This window comes from Diadema setosum, chromosome 7, assembly GCF_964275005.1.
Source record: "Diadema setosum chromosome 7, eeDiaSeto1, whole genome shotgun sequence".
Classification (NCBI taxonomy): Eukaryota; Metazoa; Echinodermata; class Echinoidea; order Diadematoida; family Diadematidae; genus Diadema; species Diadema setosum.
In genome coordinates, this window is record NC_092691.1 from 36,409,527 (window position 1) to 36,421,741 (window position 12,215).

Here is a 12,215-nt window from a genome sequence, read left to right on the forward strand (position 1 = left end):
AAGACCGATGGATTCTGAGATGTGGGCAGTGGTTTTGGGTTTTTTTTTTCTTTTTATGCCTCCGCAACGAAGTGGCCGGAGGCATTATGTTTTCGGGTCGTCCGTCCATCTGTCCGTCCATCCGTACGTCCGTCCGTCCCATTTTGTTTTTGTCGATATCTCAAGAACCGTGTGGTGGTTTTACATCAAACTTGAGGGTATATCCTTGGGGGATAATACTTTGTGTGGATTTTAGGGTCACAGGGTCAAAGGTCAAAGGTCACAGGTTATTTTGTGAAAAAAAAATTGAAATTTCATGTTTTCTCCTTATCTCGCAAATGGTTCAAGGTATCTTCATGGAACTTAGTATATGCTTGTTCCAGTGGGCAGTGATTATCTAGGGAAGTTGGGGTCATGGTTCAAAGGTGACGGGGTCAAACGTCAAGGTCAACTCCTCAAAATATCACTACTTTCCTTATCTTTATGCAATGCCTGGAGGTTTTTTTAAAAAAAACTTGATGTATGCATGTATTACCCGATATATATTCTGTGGGAAGTTTCTTGCCAAAAGGTCAAATGTCAAAAGGTCAAGTGAAAGTGTTGAATTGCACTTTTTCCTCCATATCTCAAAAGTAACTCAAGGTATCATCATGAAACTTACATATTTATGCATGTTCAACCTAACAGTGATTCTCTTTGGAACTGTGAGGTCAAAGGTCAAAGGCCAGGTTTAGATAATGCTATTTTCTCATTTGATACTGAAATTATACTTTTTCTCAATACCTTGGAAATTACTCAATGCATAAACTTATAAAAGGGTCAAAAGTCAAGTAAAAATCATCAGTTCCCCAATCATTCATCCAATTGAACCTAGTTCTAGGAAAGTGAACATTCAGCACATTTGTGGCAAACCTGTCATTAATATTTTGCCAATTGTGTGAAACTGTCATCACACATTGTCAAGACATTGTACTATAGACCTATTAGGAGAACCATGCATCATGGCGGAGGCATATCAGTCGCCGTAGCGATATATCTAGTTTGGTCTTTATTTTGTGTTTGTATGTGTGTTTGTGTATATGTGTGTTTATGCTCCTCTTTCTTGGTGGTTGAAGCTGGTCGTTATAACATAGTCAAGTTTAGTTATACATGTACCTGCTGAGCGTAATGATATCTTTATTGTCTTTATTGAAAAATTGTAGAAAATACATCACCAGACTGATAAAGACTGTCTTAAGAAATAAATCAGTTTCTGATATGGAAACATACACATAAATATCCACACATTCCTTCATTGACTTCAGTGTGTGTGTTCTGAGGGTAAACTCCACTATATGAATTGACCTTGCTTGAAAGGGGGAAGAAGGGCATATTAAACAGTGAGGGTTTGTTTCATTACCTTACCCCTCCATCCCCCCCCCCCCCAAAAAAAAAAAAGAAACAAAAAAAGAGATACAACTAACTTGTACACCTTTACAGTAAAGACACAGCTACATCCTTCACCTGGGTTGTAGGTAACAATATTTGGAGGGGATAAAAATAAAGGACTTGTCATATACCAGCATCTGAAGCGACTTTCCCTTCAGAAAAAAAGTTTGTAATTTGCAAAATTCTAGATTACAAATTGATGTTATGTATAGATTTTATTTTCTTTACCCACCTACCCACACTAAACACGGAGAGAACGCACGTTCACAAAGTAGCGTCGTTTGCTTTAGCATCCATGATTTGACGGTGAGCATATCGAGTTTGCTCGTAGGTAGTCGGAAGAATCTCAATTCGCAGATCCATTCCTGTCGTTCTTTTTCACTTTGGCTGTCTCTTCATATTCAGCAGGTACTGGACACCGTAATGTAATCCAAAAATATCTCATAGTGTCGATCTCAACCAAATACAAAATGAAGTGTTGTGTATTGTTGTAAGGATTTAAAGACTTTTCAGTTACCTTTTGAGTAATATATTATCCCAGTTATTCAGATTATGACCCAAGATTTATTGATAGTTTGTTCGAACGTCGCGTCACGCATGACAGTCCCACCTATTGAATTCCATGTTTTATAAAGCCGACATATATGCAACCCTTGCAGCACGCAACCAGCAACCACGACCGCTCACTAGACGTGTTTCTACTGTCGAACTACTCGTACTTTATTCAATGTTTACTCTAATTCTTCATTTTGAACCCTTTTTTTTGGGGGGGGGGCAGTTTATATAGAGGTCTGATAAATTACTAACAATCATTTGTAAATTATAAGGGTAACACACCCCCAGAATTCGGTCAAGCTTTTTTGCAATATTTTTCAAACTAAAATAAAATATTAGGCCTTACTTAGCGTAGACTCTAACGTGTTACGCCTACATACCTACATCATATCTACAGCAATGTATGTGAAATATATCAAATTTCTTTAATCTCAATTTTCATTTTGTTAAATATCACACAGAATTTCACAAAATCCCGAAATATATCACCTTGAAAATTCCCCAGAATACGGTCACCGCGACCAGTACGTAGCCCTATTCGGTCACGCGATATGCGCGTTCAAAGTCAATGCGTGTTCAAGGCAGCTGAAAAATGCGCCGTGCGCTACCTTGTTGGCGCAAAATTGCATCAGCGACGTTGCGGCGCCCGTTGGTGACCAAATACTGGGGAATCGGCACTTGCATTCAACCCTTGTAGAATCTACATCGAGACACTGCTACGTGTAAAACTCTAAAGTATGCTTTGGACGGGGCACAGTATGCTGGAACATTGGAACAGAATACAAATCAAGAGAAATTTAAGGGGATACAGGTGAATAACCCGAGGAAATGGGAGTAAAAAGAATTGAAGAAAAAAAAAATCCTCATTACTAATTAGTAATGAAAATTGTCCTTGCCCCTTGAAATAGAACCTCATCTACTCTGACTCATCTACATCGTATACAAGCATAGCTCTAGTTGAGAATGGACACATTAAAGACATTTTTCATATTTATTGTACACTAATGTAGGGCCTATGTCAACTATGAAGGTAAGTGGAAATGTTCACTTTGACAGTAGCACTGCTACAATAGAGCAAATCACATTTGCAGTGAAGATGATGTGACATTGGTTGTCGCTGTTGTTCATTGTACCCACTACAATGGCCATAGTTCCAAAGGTCAGTGTGATGGGATGGAAATATTCAAGAAGCCTGATACCTGTATAAGTGCTGATTTAAAGGGGCCCTGAAATCCAAATGCATGTTGATTTGTATTGATTTATGATACCCTCAACATCACTTTTGCGGTGAAATGTATATCTAGAAACATTCCATATATCTTTAACGATTTTTTTTCTTCTATTTTTCTTCAGATTACTTGGGAATGCCCACAAAAAAAAATCCTTCCAAACCAATCAATATTAATATTCTTGAGATGATCTCATCTGTCAATCATTGCTGAAGTACTGAAATGTTTAACAAAAGACATTGGAATGCACCTTCCCCTCGACTCAGCATAACTTGCATGTTCCCTCACCATGTCTTTTAGTTAGTCACATTAATATCACAGAAACATGTCCAATGTCTTTTGTTAAACATTTCAGTTTTTTAGCAATGATTGACAGATGAGGTCATCTCAAGAATATTGGTTTGGAAGGATTTTTTGTGGGCGTTCCTAAGTAATCTAAAGAAAAATAGAAGAAAAACTTGTTAAAAATATATGGAATGTTTCTAGATATTTGTTTCACTGCAAAAGTGATGTTGAGGGTATCATAAATCAACACAAATCAACATGCATTTGGATTTCAGGGCCCCTTTCAGGAAAGCATGTTAATTATATATGTTGCTGTTGACCATTGTATGACATATACCTTCATATTTTAGCTGTGCTCTGGCTCAAACTCAGAATATCTATATTTCTCTCTACCTGCAGAAATGGCAATCCGACACGAGATGTGCGTTGGCCTCTCAAAGGGCCACAAGTTGACCAAGAATACAGCTGTCAAGAAGGCCAAGAGGAAGGGGGTGAGAATCTCTTATTTCTAATAAAAAGTCAACCTTGTGCCTAAGTCAAATCTATTTGTACTGAAGAAATAGCTTTTGACTTAGAGAAAATATGATATCCGGGGGATTAAAATCAATAAAATATAAAGAGGACTTGAACAGACCTTTGACTAAGGCGATTATTCGACTTATGCGAGGTCGACATGGAAGCAAAGTTGACTGTGTAATGAAATGTGCAGTACAGCTGTATTAGAATACAGGGAATAATTTCCCTTCTCAAAATCTAATAGCAATATTATTATTAGGCGATAGATATAAATTTTGAACAAAATGGGGTATAAATTTATATAATGAAATTGCAATAAAACTGGACTTTTTTTTTTTATAGCAGTCATATCCAAATTGCAAATTTGTGTGAATTGCTGTGCAATACCAGGAAATTATTCCATGAAGTAGCATTTGATTACAAACAAGAAACATCACACTACATTAATTAAGTTTATTTGATAGCATCAACTGAACTATTAAACTGAAAAGTGATTTCTTTTTGTTAACCTCAGATGCAAACGAAGGTATGCTGTATGGAGTTACTCGGTTTCCCACATTTTCTCTTTAATTAGTGATATTGGTTACAACTACATGTCTATCTACATTTTACGCATGGAAGATGAGGTGATGTCATTGCATCACTAGTCTCGTCTGTCTCGGCACAAATTTTCACAGTTCTTTTTGAGATATTGTAAAGTTGAGAAACATGTCTAACATATTTTTGTTAGTGACATACTAAGGCCTTGCAGATGAGATCGAGAATTGAAACTTCTTTTGTTTAGAGAATTTTATGCATAATAACAAAAACTCAAAGATGTAAATTGACAAGGGTGCTAGGTGCTGCAATTAGTGAATATTTTTGTTGTCTGCAGTACAGCTGATATACTATATATATATATATATATATATATATATATACACACACATATATATTGTAAGTATATATGTTTTATTAGCAATTCTACCTTTGACTTTTTGAACTGCATCCTCAAAGTTTGCACCTAAAATTAACTCAAGAAGGTGTATCCAAAATTCGGAATGTGAAACATCAAAATTTAAATCCTGGAGATGCTACTGCTGCAACTTTCAGAGTGGCGTTCAACCACCAGACCTCATATAATGTGCATTAAAACAATAACGGACGTCCTTAAAATTATCCTCAAAACTAAACAGAGGCAATATTTCGAGAGAAAATGGATATAAGTACAACATGCGATTAAAATAAAAGATACAATCCTGCGTTTAGAAACCAGAAGATTTCTGAACCTTTCAATCATGAAAGACTCTTTTTCATACCTTTCTGCATTGCCGTAGGAGGCATACCTCTTTATATACATAGAATTGTTTGGTTATTTATTCATTCATTTTTTGTCACTGTCCCTTACCATTAAAATTGTGGGGTTCGTTGTTGTTTGCAGATCAACAAACATGCCAAATTTGTGCGTGACGTAGTCAGAGAGGTCACCGGATTTTCGCCATACGAGAGGCGCTGCATGGAGTTGTTGAAGGTTGGCAAGGACAAGAAAGCCCTCAAATTCTGCAAGAAGAGGGTAAGTGAATTTTTTCACTACATGTTGTTTTGTTTTATTATATTGAAGCAGATGAACATAACTTACCACATTTCTAATCCACGGAATGTTCTGAATAATTTGTGCAAACTTGTAAACTACAAATAGGATTCAATTTTTTTGGCTGGAATAATTGACTACATGTTTTTATCTTGTAAATCTACTTGGAAGGATACCGAGCAGAAATTAGAAAAAATAATTATAATTTCTTGAATTGTTACATGTTTTATCCCAATGAGAAATTTTATGCTCTAAAGAATGATAAAAATTATGTGATGGAGATTGATTTGTGGCTGCAGGACACAAAGTGGAATTGTCTACCCTATAGTAGTTGTCACACCTTTTTATTGTTGGTGGAACCTTCACTTGTTTTTTGTTTTTGTTTTTGCTTTGTTTTTTTAGTGGGGTTGTTTGTTTTTGTCTTATCAGATTTTTTTTTCTTTGTCATTTCATGAAGGAGCAGAAAAATATGACTAAAGTTTTAAACAGTGACAAGGATTATAGACAATATAACACCTATGCATGAATTTTGTTGACAGAAGTGTGCTATGACACCCCAAAATATATGTCGTTCACCGTAAAAGTTTATAACCAACATACTTAGAATTTTTGAAGAAACTGCAGAAATGCATGTAGCTGCTCTATATATCTATTATTAAGTTCAAATACTCCCATTTAAATCTGGTATCATGTCCAGTGATGTACTACTCCATATTGTTTCTATAGTAGATTAAAGTCAAATGAACAGCAATGGTGGAGGTGTCATCATAATCAGCACTCGGATAATGTCTTGGAATGTGAAAAGTTTCTCTTGTTTCTACAAACCTGAAATCAGTGCTACCTGAGAAAATGTCTAACCTATCTTCTAGTCATCATATCAGGTCATGTGATCTCATTAGTTGATTGATTTTAGCCAAAATTCATATGTCAATGCCCTCCACATACACAGCTGGGAACCCTGGGACGTGGCCGCAGAAAGCGTGAGGAGCTCACTGGCATCCTGGCTGCCCAGAGGAAGGCCGCCTCGGCCGCTGCACAGGCTGCCGCCGCTGCCCAGTCCAGCAAGTAGACTTCATCTTCGAACTCATAGCACACAATCTCTGCAAACATCTGGATACACTCCATTCCCAACGATGAGATCCTGGTATGGTCGGCGTCAGTTTACAGAACGAAACTCGGTGAAAGTGCTTGCCAGTGCATAGCAGGAAAGCAGCCTAAATATATTATCCAGCTTCAACATACGAGGACAGCAGTCCAGACATGAAACAACATTGTGTGATTAAGGCTCTTTCTGCAGTCGGTATCTTGTGAATAAATCTATCTAGATATTTGCAGAACTAAGCATTTCATTTTATGGTTTGTTATGTGTGTGTTGTTTTTGTTGTTGTTGTTTTCAGATGTCATGACAGGGTGCTGTTGTGAGGATAGCTGCCTTATTTGGCGATAAGGTGAAAGGATGAGTCGTCAGTTCATGTCTCAGTTGCATTGCTTAAGCATCCTGACGTGCATTGTACTGACACACACTCACACAAATTTACTTTTCATCTCTAGTTTTGAAATGACCAAGATATTTAAAAACAAAGTAAAACAAAGCGATCCTAATAAAGGGTAGGTCCCATCTTTTATTAGGATTGCTTTGTTTTGGATATCTCAGCTATTTCAAACCCAACTTTCATCAATAAACTTTGAATTCCTCTTAGAATTATATGCTCTATCATATCCCTGGTTGAAGCCTGTGACGAGTGTGTGTGTGTGGGTGTGTGTGAGTGATAGCAGATACACTGTAGCTTTACATAAGTTTTGACAGGACTTTACACAGACCTTGCAATGTAATGACACAAAGCATTCTACATTCACCTTTATAAAAAGGCACAAATCTTTATTTTCCTGCAAAAACAAACTGCAGGATTGTTATTCTTGTACAGGGTTGCCTGTAACGTATACACATATTACGTGTATCTGACGTCAAGAAATCGGCAATTTCATCTCCAAATTTACACAGTACTCGTAGAAAGTGATAACAAAATAGCCCATGCGACCTTGTTTTCTTTGTTGCACACTTTCCATGTGTGCCATCACATAGTCAAAAAACAATTACAGTGTACAGTATCATGAAAGGCTCACACGTGTCCCAGCAGAATAAATAGTGAGCACAGTGTATGTGTAGATACAGATTGTCTCGGTCAGTTAAGAAACAGTTACTAGTATGTCAGATGGGGACATCAACACCGGAGCGTTTGGAATAAATCCCAAAATTCTACCAACTTTTTCATCAGAACAGGCTACACATCTCTGCAAAGTACCTGTAACAACAAATGTCCCAACATGATTGTTGGTTGTCAGTACACTACAGTGTATTTGTACTGTCCACGGCCAAGTCGAGGCGAGTACAATGAAAGCCAAGATTGTCTCACATTTAATACTACAAGTTACCCCTACTTGTTCATGAAATACAATGTACAGGCAAATATCTATGGTTTGGTGCCATATTCCATGAGGCTGAGGCCAAATGGAACATGGTACCAGACTCTAAATAATTCCTGTATTTCGTGAGAACAAGTAGGAGTTAAATAATGATTTCATCTTTTAGTGTGTAGATATAATTCTAGATCAATTCTGCAATTTAATCTCGTCGGTAAGCTTTCATATTTTAGAAACTTTGGTCTACTCACTTCTTGTGTTTTCTTGTCTTTCTTTCATAACTGCTGCAAGCTGGTAGTATTGTAACAGCTGAAGTATGTGCAGTTATGTTGCACGCAAATATCAACAGCAAGGCAGAACATGAAAAACAACATACGGGGCAGTGAACTCATTCACAAAATACAGGAAATATTCAGTGGATGATTGACCAATGAGATTACAGATTTCATGATCACAAAAATACATAGCATTTTACCACATAAAAGATTTTTAAAACAAAGTTATTCATCTCTTTTTAGCCACAAGAGGGAGCTGATATTCCCATATTTTAAAACCTAATGCCATGTTTGATGCCAATCGTGGGGATTTATTTTCCCCTATTGCTAATTTTGCAGAAAGAAAAGTGGAAATTCAAAAATTGTGCTATGACAACTATGACTTGTCATCATTTTTGGTTGCACAATATCCAAATATGGGCAAAATTCAAGACTGAATAACCGAGTGCGGGTATTCATTTACCGGTACTAAAAACGAGTGAGAAAGTATGTACTGTATATGACATTTTGAATTGCAAGATGAATTCATGAGTTGTTGAATTTGTAACTGAGAACCACAATGTGGGAATGAGAAATGATCAAGTATTTTCTCTTTTTCAGAGAAACGTTAATGATTTCCCACTGTTGAGCCAATGGTGCATTTCTGTAGCAGGAGGCAATACATCTTTTGGGAGTTGTAAATTTTCTCAGCATTTAAGACAAAATGTACACAGGATACTTGCAAAAAAAAAGACTGAAAAACCTGTCATTTGACTCGACACCACTGCCTTAACCTCTACTGACAATGTCAAGAAAACCTAAATGTACAATTCTACAAGAGTTCCTATAAATATGGCAAAAATAAAATATTACCAGTAATAATACAGTCTATCTTATTACGCGATATTGTATACACACAAATTCTATACACGAGCTCTTTGGGTTTTTTTTTTTTCCATCTTATAAAAATATAAAATGTACCTTTAGTAACTGGGAGGCTTGCCCTAGCTGCATTACACACAAATTAACAAGGATATGTGTATAATGGTAATGGTTCCATAGCAGAACTCTATCAAAGCTTTTTGCATACTTGGAATTTTCAGCCTACACACCTGCAGCACACACTTCAACGCAGTAGCTTTACCCATTGAGGACGGGCTGATTTTGCTACAACACACATTTCCCATGGACACCTGCCCTAGTACATACTCGGAACTAGTCTTCAAAGGGTTAATGGAATATACTAGAGCTACCCCACCCCCCTCTGAGTTCTGACATGGACCTGAAATAAGAAATGTCACAGGTATATTCTCAAATAGAAGTGATAGAAAGAGTTTTTTTGGCATCCTATGAATGGTGGGGGGGGGGGGAATCAAATGTGTCACGAGTTTCCTCCAAACAGTGCACACCTGGGGGGCATTTCATCAACGAGTTCGTCGGAGGTTTTCACCGACAAATTTGCTATCAGCCAATCAGACGCAAGGATTTCAGTAGCTTTTAACAGTTGTCGGTGTAAATCACTGACAAAAAGTTTCATGAAACACCCCCCTGGTTCTTGAGGAAGATGATGTCAAATGTTTTCATAAATACGGTCTTACTGGTATCAAATGGAAACTGAGGTACAACTCTCATATCTGCAGTACAAACTTCAAAAGAACTTCAGACTGATATTTCTAGAAACATGGTCCAAGATCTAGGCACAATCCCATTCAGGCATGAAGCCTGAGAAATAATTTTGACAGTGGCTTAAAACAACACAAAACTGATTAATGTGACTACTGCAAGTCCTTGACATGAGACGGTGTTCAGAAACAGCTTTCTTCATTAATAAAAAAAAAAAAAAAAAAAAAAAAAAAAAAAACAGATGCAGATTTCTTACATACACAACTACACACATTTACATATTTTGTAAACCATGGATGGCCATATGGAATGAAAATTACTCTGAAATATGAATAATAAATGATGAAATTTATATACAAGAGGAAGAATGGTATAACCAAGGCAACCTAGCCTGGTAGGTTAAAAAAAAAAAAAAAAATAGATAAATGAAATAACTGGGAATGTTGAGCGTATGTCTTTTTAAAAATCTCATGTTATTACATATGCATATTACCTTTTTGTGCACTTACAAAGGCAATGCCAATAAATCTTCCCGTCTTACCACCATATCACAAAATAGATGATAACAGAAAGTCCCTATACCCTTTAATACAAAAAAAAAAAAAAAAATAGAAAAAAAATGTACATTGTATTCACAAACCAGGAGGGCAGCAAGGTGGTCATAGAAAAAATAATGCCTCCAGTATCACTTTGTGGTGGAGGCATAAAAAATGGTATAGCAATAAAGAAATACAAAAAGACAAAACAAATTAGATTTGATTGTTGCAACTTACACTCTAGGTTCAAATATTCTTGCTCTATAATCTCAAATGCTTTTTTCCCCTAGGGTTTCTAATGTATATGTTCATCTTTGATTTCATACTCTGAATGATTGCAACCTACATCCAGGACAGTTGCAGTGCAGCATGAAAATATATGATTGAGGAGCTGTCGCAGCTCAGTGGATTAGACCAAGGACTATCAATCACAAGGTCCCTGGTTCAAGTCCCCTGGCTGCAGCGATTGTGCCCTCCCTTCAGAGAAGACTTCAAAACCTTTGGTACCGTTGTTGCCTGCTTATAAGCATTCAATACTTTCCTAGCAGTCACGCACAATGTCATATATTTGTATCCCTTTATTAAATAAAGGTAGCACACTTGGACCAAAAAGTTGCAGCTTGCAACTCGGGAATGTTTCTCTTTTTGTGTTCACTGTCTATGCCGTATAATTAACGAGGATTAATTTTCTTGAATTTGGGGAGTCACGTGCTATTTGCGAATTTACGACTCACAAAATTATTAACTCTGACATTGACGTGATTGAGATGTGCACCTGTACAATTCTCCCTTCATTACTGTACTCCATGATAACGAAATAACCACCCACGAAAAAGTTGAGAAGTCGCTTGATTTGTGAAAAATTAGACTCGCTAAATATATGGCACATACAGTAGTTCATTTTCATTTACTACGCCATACTATTTACTCCTATACGGTGGGACATAGGATACTATGGAGCTGATAGGGAACCCAGCTGGTTCATTCAGTTTGATGTCTGCACTACTGCTATCAAGAGGTCCAAGGTTTCGAAGTCCAGGGAGACTCATTTTTAGCCATGCTGTATTGTCATAATACTGCATTATCCCCTCTGTGAAGCAGGCTAAAAAATATGTCCTCTAAGGGGACATAAATGGAGGTAAAGCGAGGGAGCAAGAGTTGTTACTTTAGTTCTCTGGGCAAACAGCAGGGTGCTCACAATTCGAAGAATTGGTCCACCCCACAGCACACACTCTAGAAAATGGGCCACAGGAATATGACCCCTCCAAGGCTTGCCCTCTGGGAATTTGCATGGGTAAGAAAACCAATATCAACTGCAAGCACACTGTCCTGTGAGGAAGTGTTTGCTGTCTTCCTCTCGCTTATTCTTTGGATTGCCGTTTATTCAAATCATTTTTTTTTTCTTTCTCTATCTCTGCGGGTAACCTTCTGCTGTATCTTCTCTTGTAATGATGAAATCATGGAATGTTTGAAAATGAAAGTTACAAAATCATGAAGAGATACATATTCAAATAAGTTGGTCTCAAAACAAAGCTGCACACAAGCAAGACATCACCTTCCACTGTAAATGACTTGTCTGTAAGGATTGTATATGCTTTGCTTTATGTGTACAAAAATCATATAAATACAAACATATAAATCATCCTCAAATTAGAGACACCTTCAGTAATAACCTCTGGGAAAACGCTATGACTATACTAAACTTGCTTGATAAATATTAACTACAAAATATGATACAGATTAAAATGAGGCAAACTAAAGGTAAATGTCTATTACTTTTTCACACACGGGTGAGTAAAAAGCACTACATTGTATACAT

At 36.9% G+C, this 12,215-nt stretch overlaps 1 protein-coding gene across 1 annotated transcript; it reads left to right on the plus strand.

The window, feature by feature from the left end:
- Nucleotides 1-1,753: 1,753 nt before the first annotated feature.
- LOC140230762 (large ribosomal subunit protein eL36-like) lies at nucleotides 1,754-6,903 on the plus strand. Its single transcript, XM_072310901.1, has 4 exons — nucleotides 1,754-1,815; nucleotides 3,876-3,967; nucleotides 5,413-5,544; nucleotides 6,512-6,903. The coding sequence occupies exons 2-4, from the start codon at nucleotides 3,878-3,880 to the stop codon at nucleotides 6,629-6,631; spliced, it is 342 nt and encodes a 113-aa protein (XP_072167002.1). The 5' UTR covers nucleotides 1,754-1,815; nucleotides 3,876-3,877; the 3' UTR covers nucleotides 6,632-6,903.
- The last annotated feature ends 5,312 nt before the right edge of the window (nucleotides 6,904-12,215 follow it).

Coding starts and splice junctions, on each gene's coding strand:
- LOC140230762 (XM_072310901.1), top strand. CDS start 3,878: ATGGCAATCCGACACGAGATGTGCGTTGGCCTCTCAAAGGGCCACAAG. Junction 3,968..5,412: donor AGAAGGCCAAGAGGAAGGGG/GTGAGAATCTCT, acceptor TGTTGTTTGCAG/ATCAACAAACATGCCAAATT. Junction 5,545..6,511: donor TCAAATTCTGCAAGAAGAGG/GTAAGTGAATTT, acceptor CCACATACACAG/CTGGGAACCCTGGGACGTGG.